This window comes from Diaporthe citri, assembly GCF_014595645.1.
Source record: "Diaporthe citri strain NFHF-8-4 chromosome Unknown scaffold_2, whole genome shotgun sequence".
In the NCBI taxonomy this organism is placed as follows: Eukaryota; Fungi; Ascomycota; class Sordariomycetes; order Diaporthales; family Diaporthaceae; genus Diaporthe; species Diaporthe citri.
Genome location: NW_025064847.1, coordinates 3,537,082 through 3,557,341, shown reverse-complemented (window position 1 = coordinate 3,557,341; position 20,260 = coordinate 3,537,082). Strand labels below are relative to the sequence as shown.

At 54.4% G+C, this 20,260-nt stretch overlaps 4 protein-coding genes across 4 annotated transcripts; 2 read left to right on the top strand and 2 right to left on the bottom strand.

The window, feature by feature from the left end:
- Nucleotides 1–1,533: 1,533 nt before the first annotated feature.
- INS49_006563 (uncharacterized protein) lies at nucleotides 1,534–2,943 on the top strand (the record flags this gene model as incomplete). The annotated part of the gene is made up of 1 exon (XM_043167334.1): nucleotides 1,534–2,943. One exon carries the CDS (start codon nucleotides 1,534–1,536, stop codon nucleotides 2,941–2,943), a length of 1,410 nt encoding a protein of 469 aa, XP_043028478.1.
- Nucleotides 2,944–6,196: 3,253 nt separating this feature from the next.
- On the bottom strand, nucleotides 6,197–15,456 carry INS49_006562 (uncharacterized protein; the record flags this gene model as incomplete). Its single annotated transcript, XM_043167333.1, has 2 exons — nucleotides 6,197–6,259; nucleotides 6,325–15,456. 2 exons carry the CDS (start codon nucleotides 15,454–15,456, stop codon nucleotides 6,197–6,199), a joined length of 9,195 nt encoding a protein of 3,064 aa, XP_043028477.1.
- A 2,528-nt stretch (nucleotides 15,457–17,984) lies between these two features.
- Nucleotides 17,985–18,398, top strand: INS49_006561 (uncharacterized protein; the record flags this gene model as incomplete). Its single annotated transcript, XM_043167332.1, has 2 exons — nucleotides 17,985–18,223; nucleotides 18,281–18,398. The coding sequence occupies 2 exons, from the start codon at nucleotides 17,985–17,987 to the stop codon at nucleotides 18,396–18,398; spliced, it is 357 nt and encodes a 118-aa protein (XP_043028476.1).
- A 585-nt stretch (nucleotides 18,399–18,983) lies between these two features.
- INS49_006560 (uncharacterized protein) lies at nucleotides 18,984–19,785 on the bottom strand (the record flags this gene model as incomplete). The annotated part of the gene is made up of 3 exons (XM_043167331.1): nucleotides 18,984–19,402; nucleotides 19,482–19,598; nucleotides 19,662–19,785. 3 exons carry the CDS (start codon nucleotides 19,783–19,785, stop codon nucleotides 18,984–18,986), a joined length of 660 nt encoding a protein of 219 aa, XP_043028475.1.
- Nucleotides 19,786–20,260: the final 475 nt, after the last annotated feature.

The window sequence follows — 20,260 nt, the reverse complement described above, 5'->3', positions numbered from 1 at the left end:
GCCCCGAGACAACGAGAGGGAGAGGTCCTCCCCTCGTTGGGCCTTCCCTATCGGTAATCGGTATCAGTGCCACTTCAGTATCAGTATCCAGCCTTGGGGGCGCCTGCCTGTCCTGCCCGTCTTGCCTGTCTTATAATCAGGCACACTTCTCACTCCATGCTGGTCGGATGCCACGGACGCCTCCTCTCTGCCATTTGCAGCCAAGGGAAGCACACCCAAAACAAAACATCGTGTGCTTGGTGCAGCACCTGGAAAACTGCCGCTCGACTTATCTGAGAGAGAGAGAGTAGATGCTTGGCACTCACCGGGTTCCATTGAAATACCCAGTGACGAAATCACCAAGCAGCCGACGGCGACTCCCGATGAGGTCACACGGATAGAGGGTCAAGAAAAGGGTCCTTCTGTCCTGTCTGATCCACCCCGATCCGATTCGATTCGATTCGCCGCGCCAGACGAAACCTGGACCTGGACCTCAAGTTGAGCCCGAACTTGGTTTTGCCCTTGGCTGGCTCGGGGAAGACCAAGGCACCACGATAGCCGTCCAGACAAAGACCAGAAAAGCTGGCCTGCCAGCCCAGTTGAAGCGGAGCACACGACGGCGCCCGCCCCAGAGACAAAGGGTCAAAAGACCCTCGTCCCACGCTGCACGCGACATCTTTCCACGCTCCACCCGCCCGCCCGCCGTTCCCACCTGCAAAAAAACGTCTGCGCCGATTGTACTGTGTGGTCTAGCATAAAAGCTTATCATTGGGAGACCAAGCGCGAGGCAGAGGCCTTCCTCTTGTACATACATGATATATGTATGTGCCCTCGGCCCTCGCTCTGTCCCAGCCAACATACAACGAAACGCGAATTGGCCACCGACAGGCCCAAAGCAGACTTGCAGCCAATCCCGACCTCCCGGTTTGCCTTTGACTGGTCCGGCCCTGCATACTGACAGCGTTCCCGTTACGTACTCTTACGTACAAACAACGAGACCCTGAACCGAACCCATCGAGCCCGCCGCCTCTCGCCCTGTCGGAGTCTCCCAGTAACGGCTCGACTCTGCAAACAAGCATCATAGCCCTACCTTGTCGGCATCTCCTGGGTCCCGTTGGGTAAATCAGAACCTTCCAGTTGGCTTCTCGACCGCGCCCAGGCCCACCACTGCATGACCACGCTCACAGACCGGCCCAAGTCCGCCGCAGGGTCCCCTGCCACGTTCCCAATACTCACAGTCGCACCGGATATGTCCACGGCTGCACCATATCTGCAATCCTGCACACTCCCTGGGCCAAGCCTTGTCTGGCCCAGACTAGCACATCCAGCAATATGATGTCGCCCAGGTCCCTCCTTTTTTCCAGGCACAGTCAAAACCTCCACGCCCCCGTCTCCAGCTCGACCGCTGCCTTTCCCGGCTCCCCTCAGATCCCTCAGGCCCTCTCACCACCGGATAGTCCACCTTCCACTCCGCCACCGAAAGGAAAGCATGGTCGCGAGTTCAACTTTCATCTTGGGCCCCGCAGTTCAACAGCAAGCGTTACTACCACCAGGATGGCTGTGACTTCGCGACGGCCGGTGAAATCAGGTCACGCGACCCCAACCCCGAGCCCCCCTAGATCCACGACGACGACTTCCTCAAGACCGACCACGCCTACGAGCCCTGTGCAGATACCAATCAAATCCAAGAGAGACACCGCCAACCCCCCAAAACAACGCAACCACCGGTATCATGACCAACGGCGGCACCGTTCCAGCTCACCCCGGTGGGGGGAGTTGCACTCCCCCGATGCGATTCCGCCTTCGGTGGCTGCGCTCCTCGCAGTCACTGCTATCCCCCCGCCCAGAAACCAGCGCGCTCAACGGCAGCGCGCGGTCAAGGACAAGGAGAAGCGCATGACTGTCGAATCAATACTGCAGAGCCAGGAATCCGAGAAGGAACTGAGTCTCAACTTCATCAAAGGACCCCTGGATGTTTTGCTGAGTCCGCCCGAAGATGTGGAGGACGATGACATGTCCATCGGAGAGAGCACCATCGCATCCCCCCTCTCGACCAGAACCGTCTCGTACGAATCCGTGCAATCGATGCCTTCATTGACCGATTCTTTCTCGACTGACACCATGTCATCTGTCGGGACACCTCAGAGTCCAATCAGGGGCCGAAGAATGCAGCCCACGAGGAGGTCGCTGACGCCGGTGTCCTCGCCACCTGGGAAAAGAGAAGAGCACCCGTTATCATTAGACGAGGAGACAGATGAGCTAGACTTCAGCGTATTCGACGCTTCTCCTGAGACAGAAGAGAAGAAGGGGGGGATGAGGCTAGCCTTCCGGCCTTTCAGATCCGCCTTCAAATCCAACTTGACCTCCAGCTTGCGCGCCCTTCGAAACGCTGCGCGCTCCTTTGGGAGCATGAACATGCCATCGATCCCGCCCGAAGACTTCCTCACCCGCTCGATACTTACCATGGAGCCTAATGTGCCTTTCACGGACGAGCGCATGCCACCAACCCTAGATGAAGAACCATCCGCAGCTGTGCGGAGATATCTGAACCCGACTCAAACGGCTCGACTAGAATCACAGGCATCGGCATCTTCTCAGAAGGCACACAGCACGTTCACGGCTTCAATCCAGATGCAGACCTACAAGGTACACCGATCGAGAAGTGCGCCGTCAGGCTCCCGGAGCCAAAATGCCGCGCCGCGTTCCTCAAATGGGAACCAGTCAACACGAGGCAAAGAAGCGGGTTTCTCGTTCTCCCCCGGACCACGACAGCGTGAAATGCGGGAAAATTCCGACTTTATCCGCATCGCCGTGATGGAGATGGCCATGCGCAGGAGCGGCAAGTTGGACGAGCAACGCCCTGGCCGAGCCCGGTGGGCACTTCCTCCCAGGAAGACGAGCACGAAGCCGTATGAGACTGGAGTCGATGGCGTTCCGACACGATGGGTCTCGGTGACGTACTGATAAGTTCACTAGAGAAGAGGAACGCGCATTTACCGCACGTGCACGTCTTTTCCTCGGACGCAGACATCACGGCAGGCTTCTGCGGCCCTCAGGCAAACGTGGGGTCGTCATCGCGCTTACGGGACTGTTACAAAGATGCATCATCCCGCGCAGCTTATCAGCGTTGATCCGATCGGCTAAAAGCACGATTCTTGACTCAGCCAAAGGTGTTTGACGAATGCAGGGCGGCCATGTTATCTGCAAGGCTGCCAGAGCACACATTCTGACCAGCCGATATCGCGGGACGCGCACAAGATTGCGGAAGCCGCGACTCATGGCACAGCAACATCATCATGCAGGACATTGCAAGGATTCAAGATCCAATGGTCCACAAGCGACGCTGTCCCCCACCGCCTTGGGTCGAATGCAGGTCCGGTGGAACCTGGGGTTCTGGACCCTGGCCGGATCTGGCTATGCATTAGCCGCGCTGCTGCGACACGACCGACAAATTTTTTTCTTCCTCTCTCGCGTCGGTCACCGCTCACTCGGGACTGCGATGGAAGCTGGGCTTTGAATCGCGAGGGCCGCTTCGCTCCGCTTGACAATCTTCTTGGAGCACGCCACAACGTTGCGGGTTGATCGGGTGTGAGGCCCGAACAGTGGGGCAACCGGACTGGATCAGGAGACTTGTTGCAGCTGACCATTCCAAGATTTTGATGGAGATGCCGAGACCGAGGCATGGTCACATACATCACTTTGATGTCGATCAAGAAGATACACACAGTGGGACACAGCAGGACAATGATTTGATCAGGTCAAGTCACTGCGTATCACTGATACAGGTGCTGGCCTGTCGATTACAGTGACGAGAATGGTGGCTGCTGGCCCGTGTCGACTCTCGTCCGGGGGCAACCCCCTCGTGCAGATCACTTCGACATCCACTACCAACAACATATTACGGGACCCGCAGGCTGACAGCAGCACTGCGGCTTAAGAACGTCAGGATTTGAGACTGTTCGAAAGATCAGGACACGTTGCTCACGCAACTTCAGCGGCGTCCAATCCTTGCAAATCACGATCAACTTTTTATCGATTCGGAGTTGGGACATGGCAGTAAGAGGCTTTAAAGTATGTGCGTTCGCTTTTGCATGAGCATGGCGCGCATTGGTTATTTTCTGGATAGAGCTCCGACTTATGACAACGTGCATCTATGGGTGTCTGGTCTGCCTTTTTTTGGACGATGATTTGAATTTCACTCGAGCACACATTTTGGGGAGCAATCTTGACTTAGAGAAAGGAATTGGTACAAGGTGTACAACATGTATGATACCTGTGGCAAGCACTTGCTGCCGAAAGATTATACGATAACGAAACCACGTGCGCAATGTTTCATGCTAGGCCTTTCATTAATCCTTTGAACTGGACCCTTTGGTATCAACACGCTCGTGCGCCGGCCGCTCATGTACAGTGACGACACCCAGCCGGGCCGCGCCGCCCTGATTGATCCGCGGACATCTTCCTGCTGCGCTGACTCAATTCCCGGCCCGTGTTGAGGCTCTCTGATGCCATCCTGGTGAAAAGTATGAGCAGGGGGCGAATTTCGTTGTCCGCAAGGGCCTCGCGAGAAAGACGCAGGGGGAGAAAAAAGAAAAATTCATTTTTCTTTCAACCCTTTTTTACTCTTGTATGCTGACATGTGTCAGTGGCAAATCAATGCTAGACCGCACCTTGCGGGTATTCCATCCACACCCGTCACTTGGGGACAGACAAGGTTAGCATGGATTGGATGGTGTGTTTCTGTTAAACTCTCGGTGTGACTAAGTGAGTGACAAATAGATAAACTGACTGATTGACCGACTGAGCATGTGTGCAACTCGTTCGCGCCGAGGCAGAAGTTGACATGGTCGGTAAGCAGCAAGCAGTAAAAGCACGGATGATGGCATGTGTGAGATGCTGGAATTGCACAGTCCCGGAGCCGGAAAGAAATAGCATACTCTGCAGGGGCACTAGTAACGATCAATTGTGCTCTGCTGCGAGGGCTGGGTGAGAAATGGTTTGTACGTGCTCATTTCTGAGACCAGCCTCCAGCAACAGAATTTTCTGGGTTTCTACGTCTACAAGTACCTTGTGAATTTGAAAACTTTTTACCGTGTCTGCAGACGAGAGAATCGTGTTTGGCCTTCCTTACCCGGGGAGAGTGTTGATTGAAGTTGTTCGTGGGTTCAACCTGATTATCCTGATCTGATCGAAAGATGGTTTCCCAACGCCATGCTCTTCAACGGCTGAGTGATGAATTCCTGTTTCCAGAGATTTCCAGAATACAACTGAAGCTTCTTCGACTCACGCCCGTTGTGCAAGTTTGAGTATCTTTCGTGGAGCTTTATGCGTGAGGACAGGGAGAGAAAACAAACACAAAAGCCGAAAACCTCTGCAACGCGTCCCTCAAGTATCCGTAGTACACAATATCAATCAAAGGGAAAAAAATGTAATCGAAGAAGAATCTAGCCATTGGCGGCTCGAATGAGCAGCACAGCACCTTGAACAATATTCCAAGAACCGGAAAACATCCTACGCACATTGCTCAGGTCCTGCAAGTCCGAGAGTGAATCGACCGCGATAATACCCAGAAGCAAAACCACGTCGTACTTCCATGCAACGGATGTGACCGTAGAATGGCTCAGAAGACAGGGCCCAGTCACGGGCAGATCGGCGCAGGAGCGGGAAATAGAGCCCTGGGTGAGAACACTGGTGGGTGAAGAGCAACACACAACAATGATGACTATGCGCGCGCTGCTTAACGCGGAGAATGTGCCACAGTACCTCGCTAGGCATACGTAAACGTCGGCGTACTTAGCTCCACGAACTGCACGATACTACTGATTTGAGTTGGAAGAGAATGATAATGCATGCGCTGTAATATGATAAAATCCCTGACTCCTAATGCTGCTTGGGTCTACATGCGGTGTGTGTGTTTTTGTCACCCTCCGCGCAAGCGCTCATTGAATTTGTCCGCCCAACCCAGCATGCCATGTCTCCCATAAAAGCGAAAAAAGAATCTTCCTTGCAGAGAATAGAAATTAGGAAGGCTCCATTGTGTAATGGAAAGGCAAGTCATTCTGACCTGCTATAATCTAACGATTGTTGCCACCTCAAGTTCCCCCTTTTTCCAGATGCTCTCGTCCCAATCCAACCCAGATTGAGAGAAAGAAATAAAAAATGCCCGCCCTTTGCAGAATGCCACTGCATGTCCCGCTCTTGCGATTATGTACAATGATTACAGCGTGTACAGCAAAGTTGTCCACCCCGCCCTGTTGACGAGCCCCTCTAATTTCATGACCTGGGTTTCATCAACCCTTTCATAGGCCCAGGCATCAAGCCCCCGCGTGTGATCTCCTCGCCTACGTTGCTCCTCTCCCTCTCGAGGGCAGAGCCTGCTTCATCCTCCTCGATGACGTCGTCCACAGCCATGCTCGCACTCCTTGACGACCACCGCGACGCCGGCCGACGCTTGTCCTCGCTGTTGGCTTGGATAGGTGCGGTCGACGGCGACGCCGGTGGTCCTTCGCGATCCGTCTTGTTGTCTTTGTTCAGCTTGGACGTGAGCGCCGAAAACTTTTCCTTGAAGAATCCGCTTGCATTGCTCTCACTCCTACCACTGGCGCCGTTCAGGGCGCTGAGCATTGTCCGGCGCCTCTCGATACCCGACTCGGGGGAGTTGGCGTTTGGACTTTGTTGGATGCTCATGTTGCTTCCACGGCGCTGGCTACCTCCGAACCCACTGCTGTTGAAAGATCGCATACTGCTACTTGAGGAAGGCCGCAGCATGTTGACGCCGAAGCCGGAAGGCTTGTTGCCGCTTGACTCGGAGTTCGTCCTGTCCTTAGGCGTGGGCGGCGTCATCATCAAGAAACTGGGCACGACAGGTCCAAGGCCCTGCTGAGAGCTCGAGGCGCTGGCACTGCCCGATGGGGTGTTGCCGGTGTTGACGTTCAGATGCCCACTCCTGAGGGATCTGCTGCTGGATGCTACACTCGAGCTGCGACTAGTACTTCGCGGCAGGGGAACCGAGGACCCTGAGCCGTGCAGCGACCTTGGCGGCGACCTGGAGAAGTCCACCGTTGCTGACCCGAATATACTTGATGAATCGTCGCCGCTGTTATTTTGGCTGTCACCTATCGCCGGGGCTGCTAGCAAGACCGAGCTGTTTGCAAGCTCACGAAGTTTCGATTGTTGCGCCGTGTTGGGCCGATGCCTGAACTTATTGCCGATGATGGCGCCGGTATGGCTGATCAGGGCCTTCATCACTCGGCTCTTGAAGGCTAGAGCGAGGTCAAGATTTGACCACATCTTGTTGTGGTACTCGATGGTGGGCAGCCGGAAGACAAAGTCGTGCACGTCCTCGATGTTGCGGTCGCCCTTGCCTTTGTAGCTCAGGCAGAGCACCACCGACGGCAGCTTAATATACGCGAATGTCATGTAGTTAGACGCTCGACTGATCATCTTGGTCAAATCGTCCGAAGGCGCTTCATCCTTGTTGTCTGACCTGCGGAGGTTGAAGCGCGACTTCTTCGAATCCGAGTTCACCGAGCTGGTCTCAACCTTGGACGAGAAGCCCGTATTTGTCCTACCAATGCCGGGTCGTGTAGGATTGGGAGTGGCTCGAAGAGAGTCCCACGACCGCTTTCTGGCCAGGCCCTTGTTCTTTGACCCGAAGAGCTTGAATGGCGCCGACTCGGCCGAGTGGACGCTGAGCGCCTTGTTGCTTTTGGGCGGACTTCGTTTGGCCTCGGATGTCAGCGTTGGACGCAACCGAAGCTCCAGTGAGCCAGCTCGAGTCGAGAAATTTCCAGGATCGAGCCTGTCTATGTCAGAGACGGCAGTGGCAGGCCGCGCGTAGTCTTGGATTGAGTCGTCATCGTCATCTGCACCCTCATCACCTGGCAAAGTCTGCTTCAGTATGAAAGGAGAGGCATTCTGCCCGTCACCTCCAAACTTTTCTCCATCCATTTCAGGGAAAATGTACTCGAACAGTTTCTTGCCGACCTCTCGTTCCAGCTGCACCTTTAGCGGGAAGAGGTTGACCTCGAAGTGCTCCATGACGGGGATGCCGGCAATTGCCTCGAGCATATACCAGTACACCGTGATCATGGGCTGGCTGTTGAGGAGCGCAGCGGATTTGGCATCCTCGAGGTACGGGGCGACCATCTCAGGATAGATGGCGTCGGGCAGTAGGTTGAGGCCGAGTACACTGCCCACACGGGTCAGGTTGATGTGTGAGCCATCGGAATTGTCAGTCCTGTCATACTCGACATCCCTGAGCTGCAGCTCGCACAACGGCTCGTTCGCATCCCGAATAAGGTGCCACACGATATCCTTCACCGAGATGGACCACTTAAGTAGCGCATTGCTCTGCGACGTATCGTGCTTTCGTTGCGAAGTCGTGATAGCCTTCATCATGAAGAACAATTCATCTTCGCAAGCTGCAAGGTCCCTCTCCAGAAGCAGCCTGTCCTGCCAGCCCTGGTCGTCCAGGTACTTGGAATGGATTTGAAAGTGCGATTTGATGTCCTCCAACTGCCTGATACGCTCTTGCAACTTGGTGACCATCTCGGGTGTGCCTCTCAGATCACTGAAGTCGGATGCCAACATGATCTTTTCGAGACGCTCGCTGCGGGTCTTCTCAAGAGGCTCATTGTACATGAGCAGGTCCAACACAATGACATATATCGCATAGTATTGCGAAGAATTGCAAATGGCTCGCGCCTGGGGAAATTCGACCCAAAGATTGTCCATGCGATTTTCAGTGGCTTCGTTCGACTCGCCGTCCGCCGCATCGCCCGAGTTGACCTCGTCGTTATACTTGAGACGGAGCGTGTTGTACTTGTCGTAGCGGAGCATAGCGGATGTTTTCTGGACAACACGCTTGAAGCCCACAGGGTCCGTTTGGAAGTCGGACATCACCTCCATAGGCACCCAGGGGGGCCAGGCCGAGCCACTCGGTGCACCGTAAACGCTACCAGAGTACAGCGGAAGTAGTTGGCTCGAGAACCATTTCTGGTGGGAGACGAAGAACTGGGTGCTGTCCATGTTGACCAAGAATCGCCGCTGGACAAGACCGCTGACAGAATCGGATATTCTGTCCTTATCCAACACTTCGACGACTTTCAACTCCATGCCCTTGCTAGTTAGCATGACAACATGCTTCTTGTTTTTCTCGCTTTGAAGCTGAATTTGCGGGGCAATGAGGCGGACATGGTAGCTGTTCTGTGGCGTGAAGCCATCGGCAATTCCGCTGGTGAGATCCTCCATTGACACGTTGGGAACGTTATCGGCACCGGAGTCCTGGTCAGAATCGTTGGCATTGACGAATCTCCGGCCATCCTGGAGAATCTGCTTGATCCTGTCTTCAATGCCATTTTGCGCGCCCTGTGCTGACCCGTTTGATTTTGGTGTTGCCGTGGACTCGGATTTCCCTTCTTTGGGTCCATTTGCATTCTTGGTCTTGGTTTGCTCCTCCACAATGTCCAGTATGAATTTGACAGCCGGTCGCGAGAGGTAGTAGACGAAACCTCGTCGCTGGCTAACTTGGTGAATATAGCGAAGTATGATGTTCCGCAGGAGATTGTTCCACTTGAGTTGCAGATTATGCATGACGAAGCGATTCAGGAAGTCGCTGGCGAACTCAGCACCTGTGGGTAGCGACATCGTTTGTTCACCCGTGCCAACGGACGTGTCTGATTTGCCACTCTGGCCATTGGCGACGTTGTAGAGGCCACCACGTGAATCTTGCGGAGTTTTGGTGGTCATCTGGGTCAGCAGGTTTTCAAGAAAGCCCTTCTTGTCATGGAGGAGGTTACTGTGCATGAGGAGAGCTTCAAGATGTGTTCGAGCATCAGGGTCGTGGTCTCCGTCCCTGACAACCTTCAGCTCTGCCTCGCCGACATCACGGTCGTGGTTCTTGGTTTGGTCTGCCAACTGATCGAGGCGTTGTTGAACAAGCTGAGCCTGCACGCGGCGAGGATCGTCATCCTGACTCATTATACACAGATGGGTAGGCTCGTGTCCAAACGGGCTGGTCCTGTCTGGATCTCCGGCTATGACACCACCAATGTCAGTCTGTCGGAAGTAAGTGAGTCTGGGACAATAAGCAAGTGGCAGGATCTTGGTGTCCGGATTTGGTTCAGCTGGCAAGATCCAATCCAGTTCGACGAAGTCATCCATATCTACCCAGCTGAAGTCATTGTCAGGGATTGTGAATCTCGACAGATCCGTGCCGTCGTCTTCCTGCTGACTTATGAGGGAGCCAATATTGTTCTTCCTGATCGCCTCTGTTGTGGTGCCTTTGATGCTAGCAGATACAGCACGAACATCTGCAGCGGCCAGGTCTAATTGGCCAGCATGAATCTTCATCCCGGTAGTCCGGCTGCCTGCCTTGTGTCCTTTGTCACTGGTATTGAATTCTTCACGTCTCATGTGGAGGTCGAGTTTCCAGCTGTCGAAGCGGACTTTGATGCCGGTGGCGGACACGGCGTTCTCGTCGTAGTCTTCCACGTCCTTGTGCTTGTAGATATGACTCAAAAACAATGGAGCGAGCAGCAAGTTGAACTTGATGGTTCCGAGGTGTCTGCCGAACTTCTTGCTGCTCTTCTCTCGTCCTGGCCAAAGTGGACCTTGTCGAACGGGCAAAGACATGGGCCCGCCGAACAATGTCCACCATGCGAAAAAGTGGGTGAAGAAACGCGGCGTCAGATGGACCGTATTGTAACTCCTCGAGGGCTCTACATCAGGAGACGCCCAGTCACGATCAACTGGCGCCCTGACAGCAATGGACAAGTGGATGTGCTGACTCCTAAAGCCCTTGAAGGCGTCATATGGGACACCGTTGACCGGCTTGGCATATTCAGGTGCCTTGAGAACCACATCGTAATGGGGACTGAAGTCGAAGTTCCTCCTGCCATTGTCGATGGCTTGCTCAAAGACGAGCCCGGCCATCCACTGAACCTTGCCCGACAGTTTCATGACCACCTTCTTGAAGGCAGAGCCAGACTTCATGCTGTCTTCGCTTATCACACTGTCGTTGTCGGCCGTCCGGCGGGCCGCTTCACGCGCATAATGTCCGAAATCAGGCACGGCGAGGACATATTCACCACTGTCCACTGTCATGAAGCGTTTGGGGTCGTCATCGGCCCGGATACTCCACCTGACATCGTTTCGCCAGCACATGAGGAAGCCAGCACCATTCCCAGTGATCTGGTAGGGATCCCTAGCTCCCTTAAGGCAGAAATGAACATCGCCATCTCCCTTCCAAGCGATGCGTACGCGGGAATGGAAATTGAGTCGAATCTTGTCCCAGAAGCCGACGCGTTCGGATGGATCCGATTGCGGTTTCGTGAACGATTCGATGACCATCATCATGTCTTGGATGGCGGGCTGATACGATGGGCCCCAGGTAATCCTCGTTGGCAATGCCGTATTGATGTCGACGTACATGTCGGAAAACGACTTGATCGGCCCGATGGTGCGCCTGACATCGATAAAAAAGCCGGGATTCTTGGTTCCGTCAGCGTTTGGAGGTGATGGATGGATGACGTTCACTCGGACGCTCCTCGTTGACTCGACGCCGCGGAATTCCTCTGCAATAACGAAGTCTGTCTTCAATGACAGAGCAGGTATGCGTGTGGACTGTCCTGCTTTGAGGCTGGGCACGTGCAGAAGAGGCAGTGGGTAGTCCCTCAGTGACACTCTTGCTTCTCCCATGTTGATTTGGACGTTCATGGGGACAAGCAAGGAATATTTCATATCGCGAGGCATCCCCTTGCCGACTCTGTGGAGGAATTCCGGAAGTTGCTTCAACGGGAAGGAAGGCTTGTCGATCATGAAATGAAGGTCGTGAATCAAAGCAGACATGAGAGCTGGCCGTTCTGGCATCTCCAAGATGCTCTCGTTATCCTCGAAATCATCGGGAATATTGCCCGTGCCCCAGAAAGCACTCCTTATGTCTTTCATGCCATTGCGTGCCATGGCGTAGAATCGGTCGATTCGAGACCTCCAACTCTTGGAGTTGTGTTCGTTCAATTTCGCTCGGGCATCCGCGATAGAAACCAGGGTATGTCCGCTAATACCACAACCGTTTTCTGGATCGTATCTTGGTGCTCGACCTCTGTCACGACCGCCGCCGCTCGATTCTGGCCGACGACCGTCGGCACTCTGGCTTCTGACCCAAGAGGTGCCAGAGTGGCTTGAGCGTCCTCTACCCGCAGCCGATCGCGCTCGAACGCCGGTCTCTTTTCTTGCCTCCTCGTGAATTTTCTTGACTTTGACCTTGAAGGCTTCCTCGCGTGCCAGTCTCTGCATTTGCTCTATGCGACCAGCTCGATAAATCATGCCAAGCTTCCACTCGAATGCACCGTCCTCTAGCTCAAAAAGCAGCGACTTGCATTTGACCGATACTTTTGGCACGTTCTTGGGCCCTTCAGGTCCTTTGTCCAAAACGTACTCGTCCGTGCCTGTCTTGAAGCGGTGGTGGAGTTGCTTGACGGCTTTGATCACGTTGTTGACGTTGTCGGAGACCTTGTTGAAAACGAGCTCATTGGGAACAGCACCGCGGACAGCATCGGCAACGAAGTCAAACATTTTCTCGTCTTGGTAACCGCCTGTGGGTAGCTTCCGGCGTGACTCTCGGTAGTCGAGACGCCCATTCTTGATGCTGACAAGTTTGCTCCAGACTCTGCGCATTCTTGGAGGCTCGGAGTATAGTCTGATCAGTCTCGTATGGAAAAACGGAGGAGACCAGCGATGGCGCCCAGCTTCCAAATTGTGTATGTGTAGCATCAGCGGAGGATCCGCTGGCATGTCTGCTTTAACTTGCACGAAAGTCGCCTTGAAGTCAACCGAAATCAATTCAGCCACTGGTGCGTTTTCCTCGTCGTTGGAGGAGTAGTCCTGCGTGGGAGGCGATAGATATTGTGCGCTGAGGCTGTGCCTTGGTGTAGTTGGTGTAGTAGGCATCTGCGGTGTTTGTGGCTCTCCCAAATCGGCGTTGTCCTTACTAGAGCGCAGGAAAGCTTTTCGGAGGACAGAAATAGCAACTCCAATTGCGTAATGCCGATAGAGAGAGTACTGTACCAAAAGCGTTTTGACATGTGAGTTGATGTGAAACACGGGCCCTTGATGGTCACTCGAGGTCGAGAGGGCGACCTCGAAGCGAGGTATGCTGAGAAAAGGATCAACCTCCCAGCGATCAGCCGACTCAACGACGAAAGCCTCCAGACCGCGGACGTGGAAAGCTATCCGACGTCCGTCGCCGGGATGCTGATGCTTTTTCCTCGGGGACGGAGGGAGATTTTTGAGGATTTCTGGATCGAGCGATACGCTGACGCGACTGTTGGCCCGTTTCCTAGCCGGCCGTCTAGGCAGTCCTTCAAGTCTTTGCGCTCGGTATTCAGCAGTCCACGTGTCCAGGGAAAGAGACACGCCTCTAGAGTCCTCGGAGACACCTGCATCAACACCAGCAATCTCAGCGCTGAAGTCTGACGCCTGCAGCTGAAAGTGAAGCAGCCAAGGCGGTACTCCTCGCAGGAAATTTGAATGCTTGGAAGGTTTCGGGGCAATCTTCTTCTTGGGCTCGGCCTCGAGACGCAACTGCTGGACGATCTGTTGCAAACCGTCCGTAATTTCTGGCCGAACAAGTTTGATAGAAAACGTCTGCAAGTTGCCATTGGCAACGACTGCGACGTCAGGAGACGCGCTCAGATTGACTTTCAGATCGAATGATTCCGTTTCCACGAGGTCGAACCGTTCTCCTTCAGAAGTCTGGTAGTACAAGTTGTGAGACTGAATCCTCAGGTTAGAGGCCAAAGAGTAATGCAGCTCTTCCCCAGTTGGATGGAACGATTCGGCATCGAGAGAGATGGACGATATGGAGGATATGATCAAATCAAAGTCATCGGGGTCTGCGTCCTTCTGGACAGGGGGGAGAGCTATGCGGAGGACTGGCTCATGCATGGAAAATTTAATGGTGGCTTTGGGAAGTAAGCGTGAGATCAACATGTGCCGTTGTTGAGGAGCCGTTCTTGCTTTCTTTGGCTTTGACCGAAGCATGGCCAGAAGCAGCGGGAGATGCTTTGGGTCCAGGTCCACCGAAGGCGAGGTGACGACAGAGTTCGCAAACAGGATATTGGCATTCCTCTGCTCTGCATTATCATTGCTGGGGAGCTGAACTGTCTTGGAAGGAAGCGTTGTCCTGACTGTCGTTGTCGCCATTGGCACATATAGCAACCGTTGTGGGCTCCCGAGTCCGTCATCAAGGCCGATGGAAATGGATAAGGCCGCGAGGAGAGCCTCGTGGGCAATGTCCGTCGAAGGGAAGTACATCCTATGAGCAGGTGACTTCGGATCCAGTCGATGAAGGTCGATGCCGACTTCTTTCATGGAGGCGTTCAGGATCACTGGTGGACCGGCGGTCTTTACCCCTTCGACCTTCTTGGTCAGCGCGAAGAAGCTGACAGCGAACTGTACTTCCTTGATGCCCCGCAATATCGAACTGACAAACTCCTTGGAATCGGAGACCGCTTGCATGAGCTCATCATCGGTGCTCCCAGGGTCTTCAATCTCCTGGAAAACTTTGTCGACATATTCATCCAGTGGCTCATCTGCGTGTGAACTAGCCGCGGTCTCGAGCTTGCGCTTCTGGTAGCGCTTGACCGATTCGCGAATCTCGTCCAAGGGAACGTGAACACGGCCGAACTTCACGGCAATGGAGGCGTCTCGCAAACCGTCCAGCTGCTCGTACAGGAACCCATGCACGTTCAATGTCGAATGATCCAGGACTTCGATCGACTCGCTTCCAATAGGCGTGAAGAGGACGCTTCGGACAGTCATGATCCATTCGGCCTGGTTCTTTCCGTGACCTTTTCCTGACCTAGGCCCCCAGAAGAATCGAGCCCGGTCCACCATCTTCCGCCGGGTGTCGACGGCCACCGTGACGCTCCCAAATTGGATGTTGCCAACGTCCAGGACGTTGGCCGTGGAGTTTGTGGCTACCACGTCGACCAAGCGCAGCCAGTTAACGTTCCTATGTAGCCTCTTGATGCGCTCTTTGATCCGCGTGAGGTGCTTCCATGTCTCACTGCGCTGGACGCTGGTTGTGGTACGTCGGACGAGCGGCGTCCTGGGGACTTTCAAGGAAGCCTCATCTTTCTTGTAGGACGCAGGGTCGTCCGGATCCTGGGCAAGGGCCCCGTTGGCGTTGCTGCGATCCAGCTCCACGAGATCGACCGTGACGACGAGCTCACTGACGACGACGCTGAGCCATGTGGGCTGGGCGAAAGTTGGCCTGTGGACGTTGAGCCCCAGCCCTCTGATCTCGATCTTGATGCCATCTTTGGGGACGTAAGCGAGGCGGCGCAGGGAGAAGTAGCCGATGCGCTGGATGGAGAGGCCGGTGAGGATTCGGAGGATGGCGAAGAGGACGAAGGAGGATAGATAGAGGACGACAAAGACGCCGAATATGAAGGTCGGGTTCAGGAGTGCCATGTCGAGGCGAAAGGCAACAACGCTCTACCTGGCGCGCGCCGATGTGCTATCTGGGGACATGTATGGTCAGCGTCCTCCCTCTATCTCCGACCGGTCCGCGTGACGGCAACGGGGCGGACGGCGGACAGTGGACGGTGGGTGCTGAGTGATATTATTATGGCACGCGACATACATGAACGAGGCCAACTTTGTAGCATTGTCCATTAGAGCGCTCGCTATACCAGCCTCGAGCAGGGTATGGAAATGTTGGGGAAGGTTTGGTGTAATGGGACGCCAAGCAATTGGAGGTCGCGATGGTCAAATTGGTTACAGCGCGGAGGAAGCTTGCAGCTTTGACGGGGCGGGATCTGTCAGCAACACAAAGGCCAAGGAAACTGCGCAATCCTGCTTTTGTCATGCGGGAGCTCTGTGGTCGGCTCGAGGCTGGTGGGAGCCTGTTGGCAGAGGAGGCGTCAGGGGCGAATCGAACGGGAAGCGAAAGGTGTCACAAAGGAGGAGAGATCGCCGGCGACAAGCTACCCAGAGCAGAAGTACAGCACACGAACACGATAGCGAGCAGGGCCAGGTCGGAGTCCAGGACTAGGTGATCGGTGTTGTGTTTGGGTTGGTGAGATGGGCGGAGGATCGGGGACTAATAGACCGCCGCTGGTTAGAGTTGCTGCCCTGCCTTTCGTCGAGTCGAGCCGGTTCGAGTTGTCGAGTCGCGGGCGATTTGGCCACAGTTCGCGGCTCGAGCCGAGAATGATTGACTGCAGACGAAGTTGGAGACAGCTGCCCTCCCAGATGGGCCAGCAGCCCAGGCGTGCATCATGACGGGGGGCCCATGGCCCCTGGGCCCCACGGAGCCTGCCCCCTGCCCACCTGCTGGCGGCCTTCGATTCGGCTTCTTCAGCCCTTCTTCCCCGCCACAATCTCTCGAGAGATTCTGATGGGCTGCTGCTTCATCTGTCCCTCACCCTCAATCTGGCCCGTATTTCTCTCTCCTATACTAGGACACGCCGGAGGCGGTCACCGAGAGACTGACAGCTGCGGGACATGTCTCCCACGCGATGCTGACTCGTACGAGTACGGAAAACATCCTGACCATCCAGAGGCCGTCGCCCGTGTCCTGCATGCCGACTTATTTACACGTGTAGAGCTCTAACTCCGGAGTTTGGGGTCCGGACAGGGTACCCCCTCGCCACTGCCCATTCCCCAACGAAAAACCACCTGGTGATGGACAACATTCATGTATGAGCACAACTATTCTGTACTAACCTTATTAATACCTCGACAACACGGCCGCGGTCTGGACAAGCCCTTACATAGTAAAACGTTCACATGAAGGCGTCGCAACGGACACAGCAACATCCTGTAGGAAGTGGTGCGCTCCCTTGGGGTACCTAGACCCACCGTCCTGGTACCGGACCGAAGGGCCATGGGCATGGGTGCATCGTCATCTCCCATCGCGAATCTGAGAGCCAAGACTCGTCACCAAGATTCACCCCAAGCCGCTGACTTCAAGTCCACTCCCCAAACCAGCCACAATATCATCTCACGCCTATTCCTCCTAAGATATGCTTACTCAGAGTTGTCATCTTCTCTGTAATATGTTTTGTACTGCCTCCCAAGCTATAAACCAAGGCCTCAAGAGCTTTCCAAAGCCTCCAGACAGCCCTTTTTGGAGGGAGTTTTGGACATGGCAAACTGCCATATCCGTCGCCAAGGGAGATCATCCCCAACGGGACCATGGCCACTGCCCTGTTAGGCCGTCACCCCGGCCCCTGCACCTTGATGCAAACGCCAGATGCCGCTGCGGGCATCTCACTGTTCACCAGTTGAGCCACGCAGGGTTTGTGTCATGCTGTCAGGGTTGCGTTTTCGCCCAAGTATGCGGGTGCTTATCAGTTCTAATGAATTTGGGATAAGGCTGAACGACTATATCGTGAGGTTACAGTGACTGTCGGAACTTCTGCACCTAGGAGGTCTACCACTTCAATAATTGCTCCACCTATAGGGGCGACCATGTTTGCCGTAGCACCGCACTTCGGTTCTTCGATGAGGCTCTTCACCCCCTGTCGATGTGGTACTGGTGCCGTGGGGCTAAGACGCTCTCCTGGTCATCGTCCTCGGTCTGGCCCATCTTTTCGCCGCACGCGCGGCACCGGAGCAGCAGTTACATCACCATGAAGACACAGAACACAGTACAGTAGACTAGGTGTGCGAAACGTTCCTTTGTAGATAAAATACAAATATTGGGTACAAATCTTTTGCAACACTTAGGCAAGAAGGCGTACTTGATGATCTCATCACACACACAAGCATTACATCAGTGCTCAGTATGACGTCTCGAAGAGCCTACTTAGTACTCAGTTTTCATTGACAACCTGCTATATAAATGCAATAGTCACGCATCTTCCACGCTGACAGCACTTGGTTCAGTATTTCGAATTATTCACTTGACTTTGCAGTGTATCCGTGATAATACCGAAACTGTCAAAAACCGTTAGAAAAAATCTCTCAACACCGACACGAATCTACCATTCAAAATGGCACCTTCCGAGGACGAGCTCAACAAGATTGCCGCGGACGCGGAGCGCGATCTGAACTCCTACCAGGCCAAGCAAGGTCTCAACAATGTCTCAGTAGACGATGCTGGCGTAGACAGCATTGTTGAGAATAAGTTTCCAGGCGCCGAAGTGAAAACCGGTACCGAGATCAGCACAAATGCTGGTTACAACCGAAGGATACCTCCGGAGGAGGGCGGTGGGCTGGACGACCGCGGGAGGTAAGTGCCCTCTCCAGACCCTACGCAGTACATGAATCAAAATTAACAACTGCATAGACAAACCACCGGCAAACATTTCGAAGGCACCGGTGGTCCAGAGGATAAGGTCGCACAGGCACAGCAAGATCGCGGCGGCTATAACGACAACGATGTTATTCCGAAGAAAGCCATCTGAAATATGAACAGAATAGGCACCGGCACAAGACCGCGAGGTGGTGATGTCCTTAGCTAAGGCGATGGGGTGCCTCATCGGACCATAGGACGAACCCGCCTGACCCGGGTAGCGATCACCACCCGCCCTCTGCATGAGGAGCAGTCCGGCCGAGGGGCACTCCTTTGTGATTGACTCCGGACAGGAGTGAACAGGGTTGAATCGAGGGAATCCCTCGGAAGGGCACGGCGTTCGCGGTGGAATGTACTTATATTATGACGATCGGCTAGCCTGGCATGTATTAACATATCTGCATAATCCACCTCAAGGATGAAATTTTGTTGCACCTTACCTCATTCCCTGCTTCTCGATGCATTGCAATAAACTTGCATTGCGTGATTGCCATATTACATACTACTTTGTATTCCATTTCCCGAGCCTTGTAATGAAGCGGTACTATGTTTGACAAGAGCTGGCTTGCCTGACTGACGTAGAGGCTCAATTGCCAGACGCAATTGCCACTGAAGGAGATTCCGTCCCAGTCCCAGTCATGCTGAGCTCTCGGTATCTGTGGTTGCATATAGACAGTAGAACCGCGGCTGGGTTGGCTCATGCTTCACTTTTCGACTCCGTTGCAGGTTTGGCCCTGGACTCCTCTTCTGCGACGAGAGCTGCTCTGTTCTCGTCCAGGATGGCCAAATCCGCCTCCACCCTGAGGATCTTTTCCTCAAGCATGGTCTTGTAGTCCTCATCCGACAGCTTCGTCATTGGGCTCCACTTCGAAGTGAACCAACCACTCGATTTCTTCGGAGAGTTTTCCGGACCTGACCACCTGTTGGATGCAAATTGACCGCCAGCTCCGAGCAGGGAGAAGACGATGGCGCCTGGGAGGATACTCCTAGGCCCGCGCAGCAGTAGGCCCACGGGCACGACGGAGACAGCGCCGGCTATTGCACTTGCACCGACCTTCTGGGCCGGCGTGACGTTGTGTTCCGGACCATATCTCGCGATTACTAGTTTCCTGGTACCTGCAGCAAAATGTTAGGATAATGACCTCCCTATTGGAGCCGCCGGTAAGTGGTCCGGCCGGCCAAGGGGAAGATGTACCGTAAAAGACCGAGCTGATGCCAAACCACTGAAACCCGGACACAAGAGAAAACAATACGGGTGTTTTTACGCCGCGGATGATGCCACTTGTTGCGCCGAACAGCATCCCGCATGCCCCTATTCACAGGTCAGCGTTCCTGGATGGTGGCAATATGGCCGCGACATCAGTTGAGATTGTACCTGCGGCAGCGCCCAGCTGGACACTCCTGGCCAATACGTCCATGGCCTCATCAGGCGGCTCGCTACGGCCTTGCCATGAGCCTGGGGCCCTGGGTTGGGTCTCGGGAGCTGGTGGTTGGTCCATGGGTCTTGGCCCAGAGGCACAGTCTTCACTCCACCTGGCAATACCAGTCCTGGGGGACAACGAGCTGTTAAGCTGGGAGGAGGGGAGATGGAAGCTGAGGCGCCGGCCGGTGATTAGTCCCAGAGATAAATGGAAGAAATGGTATGGGCAATGAACGGCGGCGGCCTACAGCCAGATATTGGACGGTGTGTGCTTGTTAGCCCGATAGGCGCATACGCCGTGTACCTGTTTGATGAATAGCAGCAACACCAGCACAGAATTTTGGGAGGCAAGGCACAGACGGGACGGATGCCCCACCGCCTTTATCTCTAACACACAGACCTCATCCAGCCCGCATGACTTGGCGCATTTCTAAACGCAGACTCCCTACCAAATTTTGATGGGGAGTTTGCCAAGGCTTATATAACTATAGCTGGGAAGGTAAGGGACATTATGCAGATAAAGGAGGTTTATAATTAAATTGCAATCGCAATTA